Here is a 27583-nt window from a genome sequence, read left to right as displayed (position 1 = left end):
CACATGAATTTCTACATGAGTGATAAGCCTAGAAGTGGAATTACCCTTTTCGTTGGAAATTTTGAGACAACTTTCATATGCTTAGCTTTTGAGAAGAGCTCTAAAAACTTCCCTTCATCAAATTGTTAATCAAGGGAGATTTTCCAATGCAAATGTATTTCCCCAACAAATAGTGATTCAAATATCAACAGCAAAACAATTTTAGTGAGATGATCACTTGTCAAAAATACAAAATACATATATTCATCTAAAACTGCTTTAATAACCATCTTTCTCTTCCAAATTCATGGTATCAGATAAATAAAAACTCATGCGATTCGTTTTCATCTGTTTTTTTTTCCTCTAAACTTTGTGTTATCAAGTTGGACTTCTCCATGTTCATTCTAAAAGATTCATGTCTTTCTCAGATTTAATATAACCTAAGAGTTCTAAATGGAAGCGCTTTATCAATTCTTCACACAATTTTGTGTCCTGAAGGCTCCTCAGCATCAGGCCAGAAGCAGAGATGCCATCAGCTAGTAGTCTGGGAAGGTTGTCATGGAATAGATGGTCCTATTTCCAAGCTGCCTGATGGCGCAGCCCTTTCAGTCCCCTAATGTTTGAGTCATAGAAAGAGGAGCAGTTGTTGCATTTCCCCTTGTTTCCCAACCTGCCACTTGTACTGCCCGTGCTAGGGCTGCCACGTTCCCCTGGGAGTCAGGCACAGATGGTCTGCTTAACTTTTGCTCAGGTATCCCGACGTGCAGCCAGGACTGCCATCTGTATGTCTGATTTGTCTTGTGAGCTTCTGCCTCCCTAAATGAGGATGTTTTCCCGTTCAATTGTGTAATTTCTATCTAGAAAATAACTTTTCAAAAGGTAATACCAAATGTGTTCAGCTGGTTAATTTTATTTCAAATTTGAGTGTCTGTTTCTGTGATATTTACAGAATTGGGGCACTGTTTACTGTCTTCTATTTAGGTATTACTAGAATTAAGGCATTTATGTACACATATATATATTCTTAACGTTTCATCGTTGTTCTTTGGAATCGATGTTCTGATGCATGTTGAGGGATGGGATAGAGAAAGGAGAAAGTTTTGACTGCCAAGAAAGGGTTGATTGAGGACTGTAATATTCCATATCCATAATTATTATTGGCTTGTGCTAATAAAGTATAAGAAATATTTAAAATTTTAAAAAAGTAAAAATTTTAATATTAAAAAAACCCTGTTTTTTCAGCCAAAAGATATTGCTCACTTCTGGGAACTAGGTGGAGGAACTTCTTTATTGGACTTAATCAGCATACCCATCACAAGGGACACCTTATGGTAAGTGGGCCAGCTCCAGAACAGCTGTTAGTAAGTAAGTATCCAGTCGAGTCCAGTGGACTAGCTTTTGTGAGTCAGAATTTGTAGGGACAGTTTTATGTTGCTGAAGGCTTACGTTCATTTCCTTTGTATGTGCTTAAACTGTAATGCTCTCAGAGATTTTAAAAGAACCAAGGTTCCTGGCCTGTGCTAAAATGAGACTGTTGGCATTCGAACTAGTAACATTTTGCAAGCCTGCAGACAAAAAAACCCAAAAAACCAAAACATGTCAAGTAACATTTGGGCAAGGAATTCACTTGGGAAAAATAAGTTTGAAAACTTAATTCTTTCTAATACACGTCCAAGTGTGAGCTAATTCAGCCCTGAGTTTTTCCTTAAGCTGGATATTATAACTTTGAATTTAATGCTAATTAATACCATTGAAGATTCATCCAAGGGAATTCTATGAGTTAGAGGAGGAAGAAAGTCTATTTGCTGACCTTAAAGAAATAGAACGGGGTGGAAAACCTCAACTCTTTAGTGGTGTTTTCTTGACAGTATATCCCACGTTTTGGCCAAATCGGATGTGGAAAATTGTGACATTTCTCATAATGTTCCTGGGAACCCATCTTTGCCAAGGAAAACAAAATTTTAAAATCTGAAATATCTTATTCTTGTCAGAATTTAACACAAACCATTGCTGCTGCCTGGACCAAATATGAAGGGCTTGACAATTATTTGCTACATTGCAGCCATTAAGATCTTTAGAGTGAAACTATTTCTTGTTAACGGGACAATCGTTTTTCCATAACTAGCTGGTAACATTGGTAACTTTATTTGTCCAGTGATTTTTTTCTTTTAAAGAAATAAAATTTACTGTCTTTTACTTACTGCAAAAGTAATGTATGCTCATGTAGAAAACTTGGAAAAATACTGAAAGGTACATAGAAAGTTAAAGCACTCTCAATCACATGAAAAATAACCACTGTTAACATATTGAGGTATTTTTTTCAGTGTTTTCAATGTCTGTAAGTAAAGTACTATGTGCAGATATGGGATTTTATATTTACATTTAGATCCTGCTTTTTCACTTACAACCACCATTTTCCCCTGACATTATGTGGGATTTTACAGCCATATAGTTTTTCCTTTGTCCTTTAACAGAGACCAGTAATCGAAGCTGCCTGGGAATTGGGGCAGCTCTTGGTGGTGTGGTTAAGAAGAGATGGCGGGGGCGGGGAGGAGCTGAAGGAACCAGGGCTGCTGGTTAGCCTGGCCTGAGGGTGGCAGGGGTGGAAAGGCTGGGAGCAGCTCTCACCTCGCTGTGCCCTGGCTCCAGCTCTGGCCTTGACTTGTCACATCACCTGTCACATTACCTCACTTCCCTTCTCCAGACCTGCTGGGCTGGTAGAAATTCTGGTTTCTCAGGAAGCCAAACCGTTCCACAGCTGCTTTAATGTGTCCCTTTCTGTGTTCTTGGTCTTCTTTCCCTGGAACCCCAGGGTAGCTGGAGCCCTCTTTAGGAGAAAAAGGGGGTCAGGGTTACAATGAACGGACAGTAGGGGTGCTGGAGGCCTGGGTCCAGAGTGGCTTACTGAGTGGTTGAAGAATTCAGGGAAGACATTTCGCTTCTAATGTCGTTGCAAATCTCAAGAGTGTTTTGTGACTGGAATTAACTTGACACATAATTTCCTTGTGTTGGACAAAACCCAGCAACTTGAGAAAATATTACCCAATGCTATTAGATACTGTTTATCTTTAAGATGACCGTTCATAAAATAATTATAGCTGCATTGAACATTTCTATAGACTTCAGATAATTCGTAATACAGCATTTCCTGTGGTCTGCTTCCCTGTTTTAAAAGGTTGTGTTAAAAATTTTTTTTTTTAGCTGTCATCTGCTATGAAGGTAAAAGTAACACAACTATTTCCAGTGTACTGGAAACATAAATTTTAATCTTGGAAAAAAGTTGAAGAATCCATTTCTCCTTTGCTTAAGGCAAAGTTACTTTCATTTGGAAAAAATGATAAATCTTATGTTATATATATTTTACCTCAGTTGAAAAAAATTAAACCATAATCCCCTTTTATAAATATTAACCATACTGAAACCCTGAGAATAAAGCAGTTTCCTTACTATTAAAAATGTATATATATTATTATTATTACAATTAAGCAAAACTGTTTATGAGCTTATTAAAATGACATAGATATGATTGGCTAGACAATTTAACGGCACAATAATTTTACAGAAAATCTTGATACTTAATGTCTATGAAGACTACTTTCTGTATTGAGACCTGTAGCATAGAATTTAGCTACTGTTTTGCTTTAATTGCACAAAATAGCGACTTGCTCAAACTAAATAACCTGACTGTATTATAAAATAACTAACATATATTATAATTCCTTGCTATCTCTACTAGCAGAATGTTTGCCCTGCTGATCCAGGACATGTTGGCCTATGATATGGTTCTACACACTTATTATGACCATTTTCTGAAATACTCCTGGATTTATATTTGTTCATTTTTTTATTGTTGTAAAATATTAATATAAAATACACCACTTTAATCATTTTTAAGTGTGCAGTTTAGTGGCATTAAGTATGCTCACATTGTTGTGCAGCCATCACCACCATCCGTCGCTAGAACACTTCATCTTCCCCAGCTGAAACCTTGTCCGCCTTAAACAGTAGCTCCCTATTTTCCCTCCTGCAACCCCAGGAAACCCCACACTAGTTTCTGTCTCCAATTTGACTAGGTATCTTATGTAAGTGACATCAAACTTGTCCTTTTTTGAGTCTATCTTACTTCATTAGCATAACGTCTCAGATTCATCCATGTTGTAGCACATATCAGAATTTTCTTCCTTTATAAGGCTGAATCATATTTAATTGTATGTGTATACCACATTTTGTTTATCCAGTAATCCACTGATGGACATTTGGGTCATTCCCACCCTTTGGCTGTTGTGAATAATGCTGCTGTGAGCATTGCTGTGCAAGTATCTGTGTGAGTGCCTGATTTCAGTACACCCAGAAGTGGACTTGCTGGATGTTTTGAGGACTCACTATGCTGTTTTCCACAGTGTCAGCTGTATTACTTTACATTCCCACCAGCAAGGTCCAGGGGTTCGAATTTCTCTATATCCTTACCAACACTTGTTATTTTCTGGAATTTTGTTTGTTTTTATTTTTGTTTTTTATCATAGCTATCCTAATGGGTGTGAAGTGGTATGTCATTGTGGTTTTGATTTGCATTTCTCTAATGATTAGTGATACTGGCCATCTTTTCATACGTTTATTGGCCATGTGTGTATCTTTAAATAGAGAAATGTCTATTTGAGTCCTTTGCCTGTTTTTAAATTGGGTTGTTTGTTGTTGCTGAGTTTAGGTTTACGTTTGATACACACACGCATGTGGTAATGGTGGTGGGGTACGGTGGTCAGGGGTGTGCTTTCAGAAGCAACAGGTATGGCAGGTTTGGATCTAAATACCAGCTCTCCAATTTACTAGTTATATAAATCTGTGCCTCAGAGTTCTAATCCACAACGTGGCCATCATAACATCTTCTAGGAGGTGGTGTTGTTTAAGAGTAAATAAGCTGGACAGTCCCCTAGCAAGGTCCATGGGTGAGTCTGTTTCCTTCTCCTTCACCTGATTGTTGCATTGTTGCTGCTGCGATGATGATTATTTTTGCTTTATTTGGGACACATAGCAAAATTGGATCTAAACATGGCATTGTTGGGCCCAACTGTTTATAGATTATTTGAACTGGATTATTATTAGTTCAAACAAAAGTTTCACTGCCGCTATTGTTTGTAACACTTAAATATCACTAGACGAAAGCACTGGAATAAATAAGGCTATAATTTTGAATTTTTTTCTTAGAAGATTGCTGAGTTTTTTTCCTTAAACTATAGTGTTATTCCTTGAAAATAAATTTCAGTATAATAGGGTGGTGATTATTTTGAGTCTTTTTTTGGAAGGTGTTTTTTGTTTCTTTAGGACATTTTCTATTGTTCTTGTTTTGGATTTTTCAAAACCTAATGACCTTTGGCCCACCATGGAAAATCTGTTGCAAGCCACAAAACTTCATGTAGATAAAATGATAATGAAACTGGGGAAGACAAATTCTAAAGCAGCTTCGGAAATGAGACAGAAGTTGTGGAGTAATATGCAGAAGGACCATCCGGTGAGTTGCTGCTGGGGTTATTCCTGGAATTCTTAGCCCCCTACGCAGTTAAAGATAACATCATAAACAACTTCTTTGGATTTTTATGCATGAGCTGAAATTCACTTGATGTAGATGAACCTGTTCACTGGAAAATTATAGCAATTTAATAAAACCTCAGTAAGAGCAAAACAAGGAAAAGATTTCTTATGTCTTCTTGTTAGACTATCTGCTGTGATTGTTATGGCATATTACACCAGTCAAAAGGAATAGAGTTTTAAAGTAGGAGTTTGATACTGATTTTATAATCTCTGTAAAATGAAGATAAAAACCAGATTGTACAAATGTCACCTGGCAAAGACTAGATGAAGCTACAATTTTAAGCAAGGAGTGGAGTTTTAACAGCCTTCACCGTCAGTCTATACTTACATTCATTTAGTGTCTGTCACATAATATCTTTTTCTCAGCTGACACTTAATTAAATTATAAAATTGCAATATGGTAACGTAAGTCCTTTATATACAGTCATAAATGTCATCTTCTAGAAAACTAAGAGCAGTGTTTTATATTGCCTAGAGTTTACATGAATGTGTTTTACAAAGGTAACATCAGAACAAAACTGACAGTTTATGGTTCCCATATATGCAGTACAAATGTTACTGTAACAACGGTTAATACAAAATAATAAAAACAAATTTTAAACAGAAAGATGACATGTTACATAAGAAAATAAAAGGGCAGAACATGAAAAATACTTATCACAGTAATTTGGGGAATTGTCATTTCTAGTTTTATACTTGAGAAGTATAGCTTAGTTAAGTGAAAGTTAAATACCGGAACAGCTTCTGTGTCAAGCAAACAATGTCAACATCTATGAAAACATTTGAAATGATGTATTTGTGGAAGTAAGTAGAAATTGCTGAATATGTAATAAAAACAATTAATTTTAATAAATCAATGAAATATGTTTGTTAACAGGATCGTGAACTGATTGACCCATTTCCAATTCCTCTGGTCATAATTGGAAGTAAATACGACATTTTCCAGATAAGCTCTTCTACTTCTCGTTGAGTGTGTTGTACACGCACGCCTCGGCTTTATAGGAGAGGAACAGAAGTAATGATGAAATGAGAGGAGTGATTCTGGGAGGGAGAGACCAAGGAATCACACATCTTAAAGAGGATTTTGGAAAAGAGGATAGAGTTGGGAAAGACAAAATAGGTCAAGAACAGTACACAGTGGGGGAATAAGGCAGTAGAATGGGAATACGGTAGAAGATTTGGAAACTGAATCGTTAACCCTGCCACGGAGGGAAAGACTTACACCCCAGCTTTTAAACTGAAGGAAGTAGAAAACTGGTTTCTTCTTATCTTTGCTTGTCAGAGAATCCTTAGGGTATTCCACACTATCAAATGTGTGCTTATATCTAAATTCTGTTGAGCTAAGTGTTTAAACAAGGGCAAGTCTGATAGTCACAGCTCTGTCGCTCCGCCCCCTGCAGAGACCGACACCAAGGTAGTGGAATCCTGCCCCTCATTGTATGTGCCCAAAAACAAACAAATAAGAAAATCTATTTCTTTAATAATTTTCACCTTCCTACTGCAGATATTCATTCTCTCAACTTGTTTTTTTTCTTTTTAATATCATGTTTCTTTAGGATTTTGACTCTGAGAAGAGAAAGGTCATATGCAAGACACTTCGATTTGTTGCACATTATTATGGAGCATCATTAATGGTTTGTACTTTTCCTGTCCTTTGGGCTTGAATGGACAGTAATAAATTTGGGCAGGTTAGCAACTTGATGCACAGTCGTGAGTACCAGTGCTTTTACTAATGCCTGTCATCCCCTCCTTTCCTTTCCGTTGCCCCCAACCCCCTTGTTACAGAGTGACTGTAGTATGTATAGAGAACACAGTCTGCTAGATGGCCTTCTTAGTTTCCCCTTAAGAATCAGAATCTGTATTCTCGTGAAAGAAAAAGAAGAAAAAATCTTTTAAAAGTACGTTCCTTTTTAAACTTAAAAAACATGCTGTTTGTTGTAGAGGTTAGAAATATGAACTCGGGAGTCCTGCTTCCTAGGTTCAAAACTCAGGGCAACCATTTACTAGATGTGTGATCTCAGACAAGTCCTCAATTTCATTAAGCCTCAGCCTCCTCCAGGTAAAATGGACAAAGACAGTGCCTTCCTCGTAGGGTGGTTGTGAGGACTGATAGAGGGTGTACAAGAGGAAGCTTAGCACAGGGCCTGACACACAGTATTGTTCAGCAAATGTTGGTTATTATAATTACTGCTAGCCTTATCTTCCACAGCAGGGTAATTTTGCTGAATATCTTTTAATGCAATAAAATATAAAAACATTTTCGTTAAAAGAAAAATACTTTCTTCCCATTTGAATGGTCTCTTTTCCCCTCTAAATCAAAGTGCTCAGAGGAAACTGGAGACAACATGGCCTAGGCCCCAGCCTTCACAGCTGGTATGTTAGAACTAAAAGTAATAAATACGATCTATATTTAAAATTTGTTATACTTTTCAGAATACTCCAAATACATTTTATGATGTATTTTCTTAAAAATCATCCCCTCTTACATTTGTACTGTATCTGCTTATGTATTAAGTTGACAGAGTACTTTGGAAATATTCTTTATTATTTTGAAAAGGTAAGGGGAATTTAAAGTAAATGACTCATCCAGGGGACAGGAGCAAAGACTGTGGACCTTGTAGTTTCTGATTTTGGCCACTAGATAAGGCCCCACATTTACTTCTTGTTAATTAACTGAGGGAATGCCCTATCTTTCTTTAGAAACAGATCGCATTTGATGATCAGTCAGGGCCTAATCTGGTCTTACGGGTACAAATTTGAAAGAAGTCAGGTCAACCCAGGCCACAGCAGGCCTGCCGTTAACCATGGCTCAGAAGACCCTAGAAGATTGGGGACCAGGGCAGGAATTTGAGAATCCTTCATCTCAGCATCAGTAAGCCGGATGGATGAGAGGTTGGCGCTATACCTAAGAGCACTTCTGAGCTACCAAGAGAACCATAAAGCTTTTCTAGCTCCCCAAACCATGAAGAGAGCAGCCGAAGTTCTCACAGCCCCATCTTTCAGTTTCACCTCTGCTCTTATCCTCCAGCCCGTCCCAAGGAGAGAGCTGGGTGCTGCTGTACGAGATTCAGTGATACTCAGCAGTTTTTTCCAACACTGTAGTGGATCCTTAATCATTTAGTCAAGAATACTGATTCAGTAGTATGAGCAACCTAATCAAGTTAATAAACCAAAAATAGAAAAACATTGATAAGTAGGACCAGATTTGGTGGAGAGCCACCAGGATGGTATAGGACTTAAAATTATGATACATGAGGAAGAGTATAAAATTATAGTCTGGCATCTAGAATGCAATGAACATTTTTAAAATATTTGAAGGACTGTTCAATGGAAAAGGGAAGAAATGCATTCCTTGCTCTCTGAGTCGAGAACAAGGAATCAATAAAGTTTAGCTCAAATTTAAGAAATAAATTTCTAATACTACCATTATCTGAAAGTGGAGTGAGTTGCTTTTGGAGATAACGAGTTCCCAGGCCCTGAGTTTATGAGCAGAAGCTCTGCAGTTATTGGTGGAGGATGTTTTCAAGACGACTGATGCAGCAGCTGGGTAAGGTCGAATTAGAGACTTCTCATGTCCTCCCAGTCCTACAGTCCTATGAAATATATTTGTGGTTAGGTTTTTTCCCTCACCTTATAGGAAATAATACATAATATAATAATAATAGTAAGTTGTGTTTGTAAAATTCAGTTAAAGTTTTCCTGTTAAAAAATTACCTTGGGGGGATGTTATAGCTCAGTTATAGCTTAGCCTGCACGAGGTCTTGGGTTCAGTCCCCAGTACCTCCATTAAATAAATAGATAAATAAACAAACAAACCTAATTACCTCTCCCCAACAAAAACAAAACAGAACAAAAATTGTCTCACTATAAGCATTAAAATTGTTTCAATTTTTAAAAATAAATATATCATATCTTATATATTCACATGAATGTCCTCCTTGGAATACTTCCCCTGGGAGCTTATTCTTAATCCAGAATGAATCTTATCCTGAAAATTGATCTCTTTGCCTTGTAATTAATTTTATTTTGGTTCAAGATTGTTTTTCCAATTTTGATATATCTTAGTCATTCTGATTTGGTTGAATGACTTTTCGTATTTCCAGAAAACAAATGTAGCCTTAAAAGATTTGGAGGGTAACCACAATGTCTCGGTTTTCACCTGATTTCTCAGCTTAATAATTAGTACCCACCCTGTTGCATTCTCTAAAACGTTCTGGTATGGTCTCCCTAGTTACAGACCACCACTGGGGATATTCAGTAGCTTATTTTGCAGGTTCCAAAGGCAAGAAGAAAAGTTTAAAGATTGTTTTAGTGAGTATCAGTATTGTTGGACTAGTCAGTCTGCAAGTTCCACATTAACTGCTTTGAAGGCAGCAGTATGCCCTTGAATGGAAAATTTATTTATGAAGCATACCACCTATTTTTTAACCAACCAGACTGCATTTTGGCAATGATGAGGATCCATATGTGGGAGTAGCTGAAATGATTACTGCATAAACACAGATCCATTCAATATCATGTACTCATAAAGTTTGAAGAGTGAGTTAAAACAAATTTATCAAAATTTCTTTCTTTTCCTTTATTCAGGTTTTGTTGTACCTATTCAAACACAAGTATTTGCTGGGCAAATAAATAGTAATTCTTTCTGCAATCTGTACTTGTTCAGAGCCGTATTTATTATACCTGTTTCACTGATTTGAAAGCAGAGCAAATAATTTATTCTCCTGATTTTTTTTCTTTTTAGTTTACCTGTAAATCAGAAGCTCTATTACTAAAAATATGTGGAGTTATTAACCAGTTGGCATTTGGCATTGACAAAAGGTACTGTTAAAGTATTTTAAAATATCTTTTTATTTTATTATTTTTTTGGCCAGTATTCTCATCTGGTTATTGTTCTCGCCAGGCTTTTGTTTCTTGACCAGGAAAGTACCCCAGATTGCTGGTCTTAGAGAAATAATTTCATACTATCTCTTGCTTCTTACATTGTTTAAATATTTCTCAAGTTGTACAACTAAAATGTTAAAAGTACTTAGACTAGAATAAAATAATGATACTGCTATACTTGTTTCCCCGATTTCTCTTACTTTTCTTTCATTTTAGCAGCTTCCCCTCTTTATCATCACTTTCTTACATTGATTAGAAATGGAATTTCTAATTTTCGTATGTATTTTTCTTAACCCTGCTACTTTTGGGGGGTTTGATTTAAGGTCATTTGGGTCTGTCACTTTTTCTCCTGTGAAACCTTTACTAATGCTGTACTTTAATTTTTGAAATCACTTACATTAATGTTCACTCGCTCATTTGGGGCAGTGCTCTCACCAGTAGCTAGACATAAAACTTGGTTCTTGTATTTACAGTAGAGAGTGACAAGCTACTCGATTGCTAGACTAAATTAGATTCCTTTTTCTTCTTATCCATGTAGCAAATCAATATGTGTGGATCAGAATAAGCCACTGTTTATCACAGCAGGATTGGATTCTTTAAGTCATATAGGTTGGTGAACTTATTAAGCTTGTTCAGTCTTTTTCTAATTGCCTATTGATTTTATCCTACTCCCTGTTCGCTTCATCTCCAACATACCACCATTTCTGGTTTCATTACCATTGCTGCTGTTTCTTATATATTTACTTGTATACACAGTATTCATGCAAAATGCACCACATTGACGTATTTGTGATGGAAGAGATGTAAGATGAAAAATGTACATATATTTTCTTTCCCCCACTGATTTCCAGGTACTTTTAAATTTTAGCTCCTTGAGTTTAAAAGAAAACCAGAAGCATAGAGTGGTCAAGAAATTTAAAGCTATATATTATGGGCAATGATGAAAAATGTAAGAAATTCAAATGATGGAATAAACCAAAAAGAACACAGTTGTATTAACTAGCTATGCCTTAACTTTGCAGTATGAGAAGAGCTTGCCTCAGCTAATGGGATGTGCTTCCTAAACTTACAGATGCCCTAGGCTCACGAAGCAAAAGGAATTTTAAGTTTATATAGTAAAGCTCCTTACCTTCCCATAGAAGCTGTTTTCATTGTGGAGATTTTCAGGCCTAGCAACTCTTTATACTCCGGGGTTGGCATAGTTTGGTTTTAACATACTGATAGTAGTTTTCGTTTTTATTTCCCATCCCTCACTACTCTTACAAGCTAAAGTTGACTTGACTTCAAATGTGGAGATCTTTGTCATGAGATTATAGACTGAATTGGAATGAAAAGAATAGAGTTGTTAATGAATAGTTATAAAGACTGAGTTTTATAATTATTATTAGTACCAACTTAATTTTATTAGCAGTAAGAATCACTGTATGTACTGATAGGTAGTGCTGATGGAAATCTTTTGCCCATGTAAGTAGTTGGAGATCAAAAAAAAAGGTTGAAAATGATTGAATTTTAAAAATCACAGAGCTTGGACCTCATCAAAATGAAAAACTTTTGCTCTTAAAAGCCCATGTGGAAAGGATAAAAAGATGCTATAATCTGGGAGAAAGTATTTTCAAACTATATATTTGACAAAGGACTAGTATATGGAACTTAACAGTTTAAAAAAATCCAATTAGAAAATATGCAAAAGACATGGGCAGACATTTCACTAAAAAATATATACAAAGGGCAAATAAGCCCATGGAAAGATACTTAATATGATCTTCTAGTATTTTCCATTATATTTAGTAATGCCATATTATCCTCCAAATTAGCTGTCCCAGTTTGCACTCAGCAGCACAGAAGAATATGTTTCCTTTCAAATTCATGAATACATGAGAATATCAAACTTCGTATTTTTGCTGAGCAGCAGTTTAAGTGTGAGGAAGGAGAATTACAGATTACTCATTACTCTGTCTCCTCTTTGGTACTAGAATTTCCCCCTGGGCCTTGCTACACTGGGTTAGATAAATTTTAATAGTGACAAAATATATTAGGGAGAGGAGAAATGAGTGATCTAAGATTTATATTTTTGTAGGTATCATTTGTTTTATTGGTAGAGTTTGTAATGTTTTATCAATGCAGCCATTTGGAGTAAAACTTTCAATTTTAGGATCTCCTCCTGTTCCTGATAATGACATTGGAAAGCTTCATGCCCATTCACCAATGGAATTGTGGAAGAAAGTGTATGGAAAGCTCTTTCCACCAAAGGTATATTTTTCTAATTCTTTTAAAGCAAGAATTTTCAGCACTACTCAGTAGTTATTGGGAAATATCCCAGTGGGACTATTACGGTGACTTTGTTTTCTATTCACATGCTCAAAAGTCAGTTAAACATTTGCTAAAAATCTATTGCATATGACGCACTGTGGGGCTTAAAAAATGAGTAAGACACAGTTCTCACTCTGCTTTCAAATGGAGCTTTCTGGCTCCAAAAGGGAGAGACAACATCTGAAAGCAGAGGGAGGAAGGAGGACATGGTGGAGTTTGAGATGGCCCTCACTGGTGATGATGAAAGATCCAAAGATCAGCCCTTGCTGGCCGGCTGAGGAACGGGAAGTTGACTAGTGAGGTTGGTAACAGTCATTTTTTGGCTTATGGGCATAAAGTGATTTGAAGAATTGTGATTTCAGAGTACCAACACACTAAAAGACGTCAAGGACCCTGCAAAAGACCCTCAGTACGCTGAAAGTGAAGTTGATGAAATGAGAATTCACAAGGATCAGGTATTACCCTAAACCATTTCTTTTATTTCATCTTGAGTTTTATCACAGAAATATCCTTAGAATTCCATAAATTTTTCTCAATTTGTTTCCTTAAGTTTTTCACTTAAATAGTACATCTCTTGTACTATTTAAGTGAAAGAAGGAACTAAAAAATCACCTATCATTCTGTCATCCAGAGATGACTTAATGTTTACATATCCATTTTGGATTTTCCAGTTTATGTTAAAGATGGGTAATGAGTTTTACCTCACTGCTGGGGAGACACTTCCATAATATCCTTTTGTTTGTGGGATTACTTAAAAGGTTTTTTAAAATTAGGACATTTAGATGTATCTATACTTTTCTTGTATCAGAAAAATTAAGGATGACCCAGTCTGAAAGCACTCAAACACAGCTGACAAAACCCGGGATCTCTCAGGAAAGTGGTTAAAAGTGGAGACTGCATTCCATATATGCCCAGGTAGCACCGTTTGTGATACACAAGTAAGAATGCAAAAGGTGGTAAATTCATCATGATCCAGTATTTAGATTTTCCAAGATCTCCTCTTAGTTTGATGAAAACAGACTCTGTGCATGCAGCCTGTGACCTTACACCAGTAAGCACAGTAAGTTGAGTGCCCTCATCACCTCTCAGGTGGGATTTACAGAGCTGTGTCACCTGGCCAGTCACACTGTTGCAGGTGTAACCTGAATGCAACCAACCACCACGACAGTGACCAGGGTCTTTTTCTCAGCACTAGCCTTTCATCTTCAGGGGCCCTATAATGAATTAACAAAATGTTTTATTTGAATATAGTCCAGAAGACTTTTGAAAAACATGTCATGAGAGGGCTTTTAGCTGTAGCAAAGGGAAAGGCGTGTTGTAGGATTATTAGTTTGGCAGTAAAGAGTAACAAGGTAGTGATACAATATGAAAAATCCTCAAAAACTTTATTCTAAGGAAAAGAAGCCAATCACAAAAGATAGTATGTTGTTATCATTCTATTTGTATGAAATGCCCAGAAACAGCAATCTCTAGAGACAGAAAGATGAATGGTCACATGGAGGTGCAGCCAGGGACAAGAAGGGACAATATAAGAGCTCTTCTTTGGTAATGGAGATGTGCTAACACTGGTGCTGAGGGCCCAATAGCTCCATTTGCAAAAATTATTGGATTCTAGATTTGCAATGGGCGAGTTCTATGATATGTAAATTACACCATGATAAATGTGTTAGAAAAAATTTCATGAACTCTAGAGCCTTTTTCTGTACTAAGTTGACTACACGCCTATGATCATATTTATTTTCTCTGTGTGTGTCATCTTTTAAGGCCCATTCTGTGAGAAGTCAATGGAACACTGTTTCTCAGTCTTGTTGGAAAGGAGGAATTAGTCATAATGAGAGCTCTGCTTGCACTGGGGAATGCCCAGAAGGCTTTCTCAATCAAAATTGTGAAACTGATGTTAATGAATGTTCACCGATACCATGTCAGAGTGATACTGACTGCACTCCTATTCCAAAGGTAAATGTGAATCTATTATACAAGGGAGCTATTTGAAATTATTTTTTACCATTACCAACCTGTCTGAAAAATACAAGTAATTAAAATTCTAACTAACATATTATAATTTTTTAATTCAGAAAAATCAGAAAAGATACTTAACTTGTTTATTTTCATTTTTTGTATTTTAAATAGAAATCATAAATTCAAAAACACTCTTCAATTTCATTTTTTTGTTCTTCTGCCAGAATTCTCCCATGTGAACAATGTAATCATCTAAATTTTCATTTTTAGTTATTTAAAATAATTTTTCTTTATTATTTCATTATTTACTGTTACATTTTAACTTTTAAATTTAATAGTCAAAGAAGTAAGACTAGGAAATCACTTAATAATTCCTACAAATGAATATCTTTCCTTTTAATAAGATTGATACTTGAATTTATAATAAGAATTCATATTCATATTTTAATGAATTCCTTACATGTCTGGTGGTTGATGCTGGCAGTCAACCAGGTCCAACTATTGGCCGGAACCCTAAATATAACTTCTCCATGTGGTTTGGTCTTCTTCACAGCATGGTGGCTGGTTCCGATAGCGAACCTCCCAAGACAATCAGAGGTCTTTTAAACTTAGCCTTGAAAGTCACAGCTTTTTCCCAGAGTCACAACTTGCTTCCAATCAAGGAGGGAAGTGTGGTTCTCAACTCTCACTTAGGGGAGTGTTGAAATACCGTAGTAGGAACAGGTTGTGACATGGGAAATGTTGTGGGATATTTGGGAAAATAGAACCTTCCACATTGTTACACTGAGAAATTCTACTACCTGCTCATGTAAATAGTTTTCTCCCCTCCCCATGTAAGAATCCATTCATTATATTTGAAATACCTGAACATTTTTGTAAAAAATTACCTTTTAATCTTTTCTAAGATGTCATATGCACGTGTTCACCAATATTGACAGGCAAGCTTTGTAAGTGACTTCAAACACCACATGAGTCATTTCCTTGCAAGACCGATGCCACAAGTATAAAATATGACAAAGATGATCATTGCAGGTAGGATTACTTAATTTCCTATTTCTAAACAAAAATGTATGAATTTTAAAGCCATGTGGGCAGAAATAAAACAATGTTCTGTTTCAAGCTTAAATTTTATTTAATGGCTTACAATATGTTATTTCCAGTTAAAGTAGAAAAATGTGAATGTGTTTTTATGGGATATTTAAACATTGTGGTATTGGTTTTAAATAAATACTTGAGAAATTCTCAGACAGAATTTGAACATAGTTATAAAACATATATTTTGCTTTATAATGGAAATCGGTAGGATAACTAAATAATATTTGAAGATTTAGAAAGAAGAGGTGATGTAAGTATCCACTGTATTATTTCTACTGCACACATACAACATTAATATTATATTTTGAAAGTATAGAGCAATTATCTCTTTCTGCAACTCACAAATCTCAGCTGGTAGTTTTCATTTAGGATCTTTAGGCAAAGTTTTAGGAAGCAGTGCCTTATTTAAATAAAAACTTGCTAAAAATTACCCACTTTTAAATGACAGAAGTGACCTAGTTACCTGGGCCTGTAATTTTAGACCATTTTAAATAGCTTTGTAGATACTTTCTCACATTGTTAAGAAGTACAATTTGTACTCTTCACACTTGCTTGACTTTTATCCAGTTGCTTAAAGTAAGTTCTGTTGGGCATTAATGAAGGGCAGTAAACAGCCTCAAAATTTTAGAATATTCATAAAAAAAGAAAATTAAAAGCTCTGGTACAGGGAAGCCTTAAAACACACTGAAAAGAAGCTTTCATGTACATCACAGAAGTACAGTAGACGGTACTTTGAGCAATTTCAAAGGAATCTAAACACACGTTTACAAAAAAAATAAAATCAGTCTTTAAAATTTGACATTTTCAAAAGAGAATGAAGAGAAACCTCATCATTTCAGTACCTTAGAAATTAGTGAGTGCATGCAATCTTATATTCACTTACCAATAAATCCATCCTTTTAAAGATATTGACTTTTTAATTATAATTTCTGGTTCTAAGCCTTATAGTGCTAGTATATTTGTGAATCTACTTACAAAAGTAATGTACTTTTAAAAATATGGATAGTATTATATAAATGAGGTAAATGTACCTTTATATGTAAAATTCATTCTTTGTCAAATATGATAATTTTATTGGCCCTTATTATCATGATTCTGGTTGTCTAGAAGGCTTTGTTTTAAATTTTATCATCAAAGGGAAAATGAGGTAGCTAGAGGTATTACTGTCATGCCTCAGTTTATTTTTATATCATTAATAAACTTAAAATTATGGAATTTGATCTTGAATGCTTTATAAAGCATGTTTCTGATAGGATGAATGTTATAAGGATACAAGTTAGGTTTCTCTAGGATAAATACATCAAATAAGTAACAAGTTGTAACAACTTTGAAATTAAGGAACAACTCATGAAATTAATATGAGCCAGTACATATGTGTTCTAATTGTTGAAATTGCCCATGTTCTTTAAGAATTTACATTAAGCACAACATACATTGTGCTCATTTGAATCTACATAATTAAAAACATTGTCTCATCCTTTGGCTAAATTAGACTACTGGTTAATAGAGCTTGACAGGAGATATTAGGAAATATTAGGGAAGTGACAGGAGAGTAAAAACTAAACTGCTTTAATAAGTCAGAAATAACACAGTCCAGTTCAAATGAAGAGTGAAAATTCAAGCTCAGAAATCAGTAAGAATGTGGTGAAATCTGAAGCACAAAAACAGTATTCCAGCACCCAGATTCTCATCCCTCCCACAACTCACCATGGATAGTTAAAAATTCGCTAACTTTGACTCAGGTGAAGTGACGGCTATGTCATCAATGTAAACTAATAAAGCATGAAGTTAAAACAGTGACAAAAAGTAGTCTGAAAGACTATTTTTCTTTTTTCAAAGGAAATTAAGAGAATCACTGAAAATAAGAAAAATAAAAGCCCTTAGATTTAAATGCATTTAGCAAAAAAATTATCTGTGCATTGTTATCTTAAAATGCATATTTTTCTAAAAGTGATTCTCACACTAGCTGCACCAGAGTTTAGCTATGTTAGACTCTCCTGAAGAGCTGTTTAAAACAAAAATAGTTGTCCCTTGCCCCTAGAGTTTCTAATTCAATATGCCCCAGTGAGGACTGCAAATGTGTATTTCTACCAAATTCTTGAGATGCTTCACCAAACTCAAACAGCACCAATGAGGAAGATCCTCCTTTATCTTCTCCCCTGCTATATCCACACACCTCAACCCAAGCGTTTACTCTTCTATTCTGAATCTGGGGTGGGGGGGAGTGTAGAGTTGGGGAAGAAGTAAAGATGAAGAGAGGAAAATAGAAAGGTAATGACGGTATCAGTTTCTGTACTTGCACAGATGGACTGGATTTGCATTCCTCTGATTAGATGAGAGCGGAAATAAAAGTGCTTGCTTGAGAAAGACACTAAGACGTTAGACATAAGAATTCAACTGGCATCTCCTTACCACAGGCAACATAGTGTTAGACAGAAATTCACTTTCACCTGTGCCTACAAACAGGGAGCAAGGAGGGCACATGTGCAACCTGGTGGGAAAGGCAAAGGAATAATTGATGTCTTAGAGTCATCAGGCAATTGGAATAGAAAGTCAGTGATTCTCTGAAACTACTGAAGGATGTGTTAGTTGGGAGTGCTAATAATTTGAAAATAAAATGGAGTTTATGAGCTACAGTAATTGCAGAAAATGAAAAAAATGACATAAGAATACTTGAAGAGTCTCTCATAACAGTGAAACCCTCTTCTACAGCAGTAGAGAAAAGCCAAGTGTAATAGGTGGAATGCCCCACCCTCAGAGACTTCCATTCTAGTCAGCAGGTGCTGCTTTGAGGAACCATTCCATCCTTTCCCTAGACTGTATATTGTTGTATGAGCCCAAGGGGAGACACAAGGACACCAGTGAGGAAGGTGCTATGACATACATCCTTGAGGTCGTGGTGACTGACACTGCCCCCAGGAAGTCACATGATGGTGATAATTTAGGGCCAGATTTGGAATATATTTCTAAAGGGAAGATTCAATATTTTGCTGTAGGGCTGGATGTGAATCAAGAGATAAAAAGAAGTCGAGGATAATGCTAAGCTTTCTTTTTTGCTCCATTGAAATGTTGAAATATATTTCTCCAAAATGAGAAAATGTGTGTAGAAAGAAGCATGGTTGGGAAGGGTAGAAATCAAGAAATCAGTTTGGGCATGTTGGCTGCAATAGCTAATAGAGCTAAGTGGGAACCCTGAGAGAGGCATTCAGGTGCGTAAGTTTCCATTTTAGAGCAAAGGTCTCAGCTTCATATATGTATTTGAATTACAGTAACAAAGACATGGCATTTAAAGCAGGAAACTGGATGGGTTACCTTGAAGGGAGCTTGGGCAGGGAAGTGGGAGGTCTACAGATGAGACCCTGGGCACTCTTCTATTTGAGGAAATTAAAGGACAGGAAAATAAAACTAAGAAGTGGCAGTCAGTGAGTCAGGGCTATAAAAATCATCACAGGAAATAGGAAATATTTTAAGAATATTAAGACAGGGCTATATTATCTCAAACAATGTGGCTAGATATAGTTAGAGGAAATGAGAACTGATCTTTGCAATTGGCAATTGGAAATAAGGACTCCCTTGAAAAGAGCAGTCAGACAGAATGGTGGGGAAAATATTGGGTAGACCCATTTCACAGGTGAATGGAGGGAAAGAAATGGACTTTTCCTATAAAGGGTAGTAGAAATATAGAGCAATGGAGTGGCAGCTGAAGGACGTTCAAAATTGGCCATTTTTAAACAAGAGGAGAGATGGGCTGGGGTGCGGCACACAAACAAAGGAGCAGGCATAGGCAGGATGGCGGGCACTACAACAATTACAATGGAGACAAAGCAGGATATTTGTACTGATGTATTCAAAACTGGTGTTTTGAATATGTGGGGTTGAATCATTTGGAAAGTGTCTTCTGATTGTTCTATTTCTCAAGCAAAATAAGAAGTAATGTGAAAAGAAAAGGTGTGAAATCATTATCCACATGAGTAGGAGGAAAATGGAGCATTACTGATAACGCAGCAATAATGGACTCCTTGAAGTTAGTGATCATGGATTAAGAGTGAGTTCAGTCTACAATACAGTGCAGTTTCCTCAGATATGGGTAGTTATTCACGTGCACATGAAACAGCTTGGGTGTTTAATTCAACTAAAATTGAGTCTTGATCAGGCTACAGTAATGGAGAGAAGGGGGCAGGGGATTTGCAGGCGTATGCAAGCAGTGAGTATAGAAATGGGCCACATAATCTAATTCAATAAGTAAGGGTACAGGGAGAGACTAAAAGACATTTGAGAGTTGGTAGGGGCAATGGATTATGGGGTTGAAGAGCGGTCTTTAGACCATAAGAAGGAGTGAGCTAAAAAGGAGAATGAGGCTGTTGATGGAGCATGAGATCCTTGACATTAAGATGATGGTAGGAATATTACGTGTGATGGTTTGGGAGCATGGGAGAACCCTGCAGTGGGAGTAGGTTGGAGGTAGGATGAAGACTGACTTCTTTGAGCTGAGATGGTCTCCTCCTCTGAGAAACTAGGGTTCTAACTGGGTCAACTCCACAGATATTGAAATAAATAAGTGAGACTGGGATTGTATCAGAGGAAGGTGTGATGGGCCAGTTGTCAAACACTGAAGAATTAGAGTGAGGAAAACACCCAAGAGGGTTAGCTGTTAAGGACAGCACAGGAGGAGACAGGGGAGGTACCACCTTCAAATAACTGCGATGCTCGAGGAGGATGGAACATGATTGGGAGGTTCCTGTGGTGAATGGTGATCAGAGGTTCAGGCTGGTGGCCCCGAAGATAGATCAGAGGGGGGCAGTTGCGAGAATTGGCATTAAGTCAGGGGTGTGCAGGCTGGTCAGGTGCTCACGGAGCTCAACAGACAGCCCAGAAGCTCCTCCAGAGGCAGTGCTGAGGCTCCAGGTCAGCCCTCTGAGGAGCACTGGGCAGTGGCCAGAGGGGCATCATGACCTGTCAGGCAGATTCTGAGCTCTCGGCTGCGCACCAGAGCAGGAAGGGCCTGGACCACTAGACCACATGAGGGCTTGGAGACACTGCTGGTACTGCCATCACACAGACACACACACACACACACACACACACACACACACACACACACACACAGCACAGAGACACACACCTGCCTATTTTAATATTTACTGAATGTAATGCCTCTAATATTTTCTATATATAAAGATGATCACAATCTGAATATTTAGAATGAAGTGAGGAAACATAAATCAGGAAATCGATGTTAATGAAACTACTCAGTGTCTTTTTCTTACATCAGTTTGTTTTCTTTGTTGTCAATCATTTAAACAAATATTTACTGAGAGTTACCTTTGTAAAATATGCCAGAAACTCGATATTGGAAAAATAAGCACTATGCTTTAAAAAAAAAGCAGAATTTTTGCTTTCTGAACCTTTTATTTTCTCCCCTCAAATTCAAAGATATTTCCTGGAATAATGTTCTATTTTATTCTCTTAGCTTACTGTTTTGTTTTGTTGGGCTTTTTTTCTTGTTTCCTACTCACAGTCACAATTATAGCTTGCCCAACTTATGTGTCAATTCAATGTATTAACATATGTTTTTTTCCTCAAGTCAGTTTCATCATTTCATTAGTCTGTGTGATGTCTCACCATGTCAGCCCTGGAGAGAGTTAGCATTTTCAGTTTCTGTCACAAATCAACCTAATTAAGAATGCATCGTGACTTTGAAATAGAGTGTTGGACCACAGAAATGTGTATGTAGACAGATTTCCTTTCAACATATAATAAAGTTACATTTTTACATTTATTTTGGGGAAAAAATCACACTTTTGGATGAGGAGTTTGCTAATAATGGAATGTTTCCCCTTGGTGGCTCACTAGTTCTTAACTAACAGGAAACCTCAATCTCTTGAGGTTAATTATCTCAAAAGCTTAGTGGCTACATTTTTCTTTCCTTGAAATCAATAGCCGTATGTGTAAGTCTAAATTTCCCTTTCAAATAAATCATTCTGAAATTTACTGAGAAAAAAATTTTGTTAAAGTTTAAGTACAATATTAATATTCCAGATTATGGTTTGAAACTCTGTTACAATTGAAAGTATCTGGGACACCATTGACATTTTCCCATCACAAGTAGCTTCTGCCACCATGAATATGATTTTGTATTCTCTGGGGAATGGTGTAGAGGTCACCCTGACACTTAGCCCCCTAGTGGTTCATTTTGAAAATACGTGTATAATCTTTTCTTCCATTAGTCCTGGACCTACTCATTTCTCTGTAAATAATAAATAATAAAATGCCATGACAAAAGTTAGTACAGAGCTATGTACATAAGGTTTGAAATAGCACCATGTAACCTCTACATCTTCCAGGGGACACCTGATCAAATGAATCTTAGTCCCAGTCGGCTCTGCACAGCCTCCAACACTTCAATATCCAATACCCTTTCCACTGTTCCCTCAGGACGTCATTTTGTCAGCAGCAAATTTTCCAATGCCACATTCTTTTTGCATTTTTTCCTTTCTTTTTCTGACTGAAACCTCAGGACCTGTAGTCATCTTGGGTGGCTCTATTCATTTGTTGCCATATCTACACCATTTTCTTCTTCCCCCTCAAAAGCTTGTCCATGTTCATCAATGGCTGTACCGTGGACCATTCTCCCTCGAACTCTGTTTCTTTCTGCCAAGGCTCCTTTCAAGCATCTCCTCTCCTCTTAGTTCCTGTCCATCCCCAGGCTTGTGACCTTTTCTCTAACACTTTTGTCATTATTCTTCATGACATCAGTACCTATCTTGCAAATCCACCCATCTTGGTTGCTTAAATCCTTTAACAATTATTTTATGATTTTTTCCCTCCTCCTCCTGATCTTGGTCCATTTCCTATGGTCATGCCTTTTCATTCATCATGACCTTTAATTACATGCCCTGTAACACCTTGATTTAAATGTTCCCACTCTCTGATCATCCTCCATGTACTTCAAGCTCACTCAATCACATACTCTAATATTGAAATTATGTCATGTTTTCCTGCCACCAACAGGTACCTCTAGTTATCTGATGGAACTTCCTCTCCTCTTGCTCATCACCCTCAGCATACCTGTATATTCATTTTCAAATTCTGTATCTCCCTTGTTTCATGTTCTATTGACCTGAAAACACCAAACCAGTTTAATTCTGCATCCAACTAGGTAAACTGGTGTCCATTTCCATACAAACCTGATATGGCATCTCGAACTTCATATATTATGAAGAAATGGTTGATGTTTGTTTTTTTTTTTTTTTTTGGTAGGGGAGGTAATTATGTTTATTTATTTATTTTTAGAGGAGGTACTCAGGATTGAACCCAGGACTTTGTGTATGTTAAGCATTCACTCTACCACTTGAACTATACCCTCCCCTGTGGTTGACTTGTAATCCCAGGATTAAACTTGCTTTTCTGCCAGTGTTCTTTATTTGATCCATCATTTCTTTCATTTGTCTTTCAGCCTGCTTCTGGTATATCAATAAATCTTTTAAGTTCCCCATAAATATATATCATGTGTTTGAACACTTTTATTCATTTATTTACTTTTTCTATTTACTATTTACATTTATTCACTTATTTATACAAAGTGACTCTCTTGTTAAAACTACCAAAATTTCTCATCTGCCTCCCACGTTCCCTCCCTGCTTTGACTCCCCATTGAAGTGTATGTAGGATGGTGAGTGAATGTCTCATTGAGAGAGCGAGGGTCTGGGCGGTGGTTTGAGTGAGGCGAAGGGACACTCCGCTATCTCGAGTGTTCACAGCAGAGGGAGCACCCAATGCCAAGTCCCCGGTCTATTCAGATCCTACTCGTGAGGCTGGTGTGGCAGGTCAGGGGAAGACAAGGGGAAGCAGTGCGGACGGGCAGGAAACTGGAGCTGCGGGCAGGTGCTGACCGCGAATGCCATTTTATGGCCATTAACTTTTACCCTAAGGTGAATGCTGGCAAACGGGTGACTTATTTTGCGTATACTTTAAAGTGATGCTTTGGCTGCCGTGTTGGAGAACAACTGTAGAGAAGGACAGATAGATGCGAAGAGCTCAGTTAAGAGCTAATGCAGTGATCTGGGCAGGAGAAGACAGCGATTCGAAGCAGGATGGGAGAGGGGACGTGTAAGAAGTGGCTAGATTATGGATGGACTTTTAATATGGACTTGATATAATATTCCCTTATACTGGTTTGAGTTTAAAAGAGTATAATTAATGATTCTATAGTTTTTAGCTGAGCAATTAAAAGGCAGAATTGCCATCATTTGAATGGTGAGAGCTACAGATAAAGCAGAATTGAAATATTTTTTCTTCCTTATCATCTCTTTTGTACACAAGAGAACATATTTGTTTTAAAATCATGTTACTCCCCTGCCACTCTCCCTCATTGGGTTCCTGTAACATTTAAATAAAATCTAAAGTACTTTAAATGCGTATCATGCTGGCTGTATTTTGTCTCTGCCTTTCCCTCCACCATTACCTTCTACTACAGTGCCTCTGAGTACTGAGTTTCTGCCACTTTGATCCACAAGAAGTTTCTTGAATACCTTAAGCATCTGCTTCAAATCCTTGTATTTGTTGGTTTTCTATCTATGACACATTTTAACCAGAAATTATGGTGCTCAATGTTCATTTCATTTAGGGTTTTACTCAAATACCATCTCCTCAAAGATGTCTTTCTTGTTCAGTTTAATAAACATTCCTAAAATGGCTCTTCTCCACTACTCTCTCTGCTTTAACCTGTCCTTAATTTTTTTTAAATTTTATAGCCCTTATCACAGTCTATCATTATATTTTATGCATTTATGATTTTCTGTGCCACAGTCTAAACACACAGTAAGCCAGAGAAATGGCTGTTTTATTATTTTTAATACTGACTTTCTGTATCCTGGGATTGAAGTATATCATGCTCATTTGAATGGCCAAAATCCAGAGGCTTGTTCTGATAACTTAATTTTAAGGTTTGAAGAACCTATGAAATATGATGCATCATGTCTTGAGATCTGGATAGTGACTCAGTTGTCCAGTTTATGCCAAAAAGTTAAATTGATGAAATGAGTGATATATTGTTATACACTTGTCTGTGCCCATAAGAGTCTCAGACTGAGCATCCAGCAATATTGCAAAGCTTCTATTTTAAGAATGGTTTTACTTATGTCAAAGGCTTTTTCTAAGAAATGGAACATGACAGTGTTGAAATTGATACAAGTAACTCTGCATCAGAATCTTCATTTATACATGATGAATCCAAAAATGACAAAAGTAAACACAATGCTCTATTTGAGACAAAAATTACAACTTATTTATAGTAGAATGGTTCAGCTCCTCCCAAAATGTACCAAGAACCTCCTCCAAGTCCTCAAACAAGTGATAAGAGTATTTCAAGATTACAGAATCAGAGAAAACAATTTTGAGTTAATTTACAACTATCTCCTTTCAATTTCCAGGAATAGTATTGAGTTTCAAAGAACTATTTCAGCAGCTGGAAACTTTTAAGCAAGAATATACTAAGTATCCAAAAGGGACACTGTCATTGATGCATACTGTATTTGAAGCTAGCTTGTTAAAAGAATCAAATAATATTTAATTTTCAAGTTTCTTTGTTTTGTTCTATGGTTTATGGTTACTTCATTATTTAATGCATTGCTTCAATAATTTTCTACCATTCACTTACAATGGCATTATATAATGTTTTATTTTATAAAATTTATGATTTCCTAGATATATTGAAAAAATGTCTATTCTAACAACTTGTATTTGAAATATGTTAAATATTTACATTCACTGATATTTTCTTTTATTTTATGAGTTCTCTACACTTAAAAAATAAACAGCTGCAACTAATGCTAGCATCTCTGTATTACTGAAGGATTTACCACAATGCCAGTGGTGCCATTTTGCTCTGGGATTGCTGACATTATTCTGCCCTGCTGAATGCTGTGTCCCCACATAGCCTGACACTTCTCTTTAAAATGAGTAGCATGTATTCCTTTGGTAATTTAACAAAGTTTGGGGAACCCTGTCCAAGAAAGAGAGTAAAGCCAATTGTCCAATAAGTATTGGCCTAACTGACAAAATGCAGCCCAATAATGGAGATGCTTTTAAGGCAGTTATACGAAATCATTTTGAGAAACAAACACAGGGGGAGAGGATAAAGTTGTTTTCTTTCTTTTTTCCTAGCTTTTCCACTGAGATATTTTATTTCCATTATCTTCTTTTCTTTCTTTTTGTGTATCTTTGTAATTCCTCTCTGCTTTTCCATATATTATCTCCCTTTTTACCACTGAAAATGATACCTTTAACCTATTCATCATAATCATTTATATCCCACTTACCCTCCAGTCTCCTGAAAATATTTTCTGTTTCCTAATACTTTCGAAGGGTAAAAACCCACAATGGGACCAGCAAGACCTCCAAGGCAGGGCCATTGCCTTTCCGCTTTTGTGCTTCTGTAAATCTGCTTGCTTCTAGGAAAATGAAACTTACCCCTAAAATTCCATTGGTTCTCAAAAGCTCATTCCAGATTGGTCCATTTCTAACACCTAATTTGCATATGGTGCAAAGTTAATCAAAACCTAAAACCCTATAAAAGCCTGTGTAAACCTACAAACAGGGTCCAGAGCTTGGAGTGTTAACTCCTTTGGGCCCACAGGTGAAAGAAACCTGAGTACTCCAACCCTCCAAGTGTCAATTGGTCTCTTAACAGGATTCAAGTTTCTGCAACATTTTCATGTTGATTATAAAATAATAGTTTGTATAAAATATAACTATCCATTGGATATTCTAGGAAAATAATGATCTGAAGTGGGTTTCTCACTTCTCTTCTCATATTTAAGGCAACTGCCTTCTTTGACCAAAATGGTCGGTGGAAACCTTGTGTGACTAAAATGAGTTGGGTCTTAGCGTCTCTCAACAAAGCAATTCTGCAGACTTTTCTGACTTTGTCAGCTAGGGAAGCATTTGTAAGTTAGTATAAGGAACACTGGGACAATAGACGGAAGAGAGTGGGTATGTTATCAGTACACGTTCACTAGTGAAGGTGGGTCAGAATCAGTCTACTTAGGTATTCTCCGTCTCCTTTACCACAACGAATCAATTCAGTTTTGAATTTAAGGATGGAAGGGATAAAAATGGGTTAGAAGAAAATGGATACAATTTGAAGGGATTAGAGTCTCTGGAGAAAAGAGAGGACAACTTAGATAACTATAGTTAAAATATGGAAAGCGGTTCAAAAGGAGAACAAAGACATTTTGTGTACACAGCAAGACTGCAGCTACAAACTATACTTTTCAATTAAACAGCTAATTTTAAAAATTCAAAGGGAAATAGTGACTCAAGTTACAGCAATCTAGAATGTTTCAATGGAAGAACTATTTTAAAGTGGAGTTAAAAATAAAGAGACGGGGATCTGCTTTGACCTCTATGCTGTATACATGACTCTTACTCTAAATTTCTGCTGGACTGGTGGTAATTTGCCCATGAAGTTGTCCTTGGCAAACTTTAGGGGAAAAGCAACTGCCAGAGCTTCCTGTCCACTTTCATTTGCTTTATGTTTCTCTTGAAATATACCTGATTTTTATTTTCTGTCATCTCCCACTAAAAGATAAACCACATGAGGGAAAGGAATTTGTTCATCAAAATATGCACCTACCCGGAAGAATAACTACCCGCAGTAGGAGCTCAAGAGTTATTTGTTGAAGAATTTAGTGGATAAATTAGGCAATGACATGATGAAGAAAGCTGAGTATCTGGAAGAATAGATTGAGCTGGTCTAACATGTGAATGA

The 27583-nt window shown here is 36.6% G+C and overlaps 2 protein-coding genes across 12 annotated transcripts in view; both read left to right on the top strand.

The window, feature by feature from the left end:
* The window catches only part of LOC140700562 (pleckstrin homology domain-containing family H member 2-like), a 178016-nt gene that overhangs the window by 100008 nt on the left and 50425 nt on the right, over positions 1–27583 (top strand). The gene's annotated exons all lie outside the window — the stretch shown is intronic.
* LOC140700563 (cytoplasmic dynein 2 light intermediate chain 1-like) overlaps positions 1–27583 on the top strand; it is a 38182-nt gene that overhangs the window by 9491 nt on the left and 1108 nt on the right. For 2 of the 10 annotated variants that reach the window (XM_072973979.1, XM_072973976.1), the window contains exons 5-14: positions 1222–1310; positions 5299–5485; positions 7122–7199; positions 10310–10386; positions 10988–11058; positions 12602–12699; positions 13122–13214; positions 14524–14715; positions 15657–15750; positions 21398–21539. In XM_072973979.1, the coding sequence (XP_072830080.1) occupies positions 1222–1310; positions 5299–5485; positions 7122–7199; positions 10310–10386; positions 10988–11058; positions 12602–12699; positions 13122–13214; positions 14524–14715; positions 15657–15725 (954 nt within the window). In that variant the 3' untranslated portion in view covers positions 15726–15750; positions 21398–21539. Of the gene's footprint in view, positions 1–1221; positions 1311–5298; positions 5486–7121; positions 7200–10309; positions 10387–10987; positions 11059–12601; positions 12700–13121; positions 13215–13567; positions 13698–14523; positions 14716–15623; positions 15751–21397; positions 21540–25244; positions 25546–27583 lie in introns of those variants that run through there. The other 8 variants (XM_072973977.1, XM_072973975.1, XM_072973980.1 and 5 more) reach the window with 8 other exon arrangements.

Source organism: Vicugna pacos, chromosome 13 (assembly GCF_048564905.1).
Source record: "Vicugna pacos chromosome 13, VicPac4, whole genome shotgun sequence".
NCBI classification, from domain to species: Eukaryota; Metazoa; Chordata; class Mammalia; order Artiodactyla; family Camelidae; genus Vicugna; species Vicugna pacos.
The sequence above is the reverse complement of the archived record's forward strand: the minus strand, read 5'-3'. Positions and strand labels throughout refer to the sequence as shown.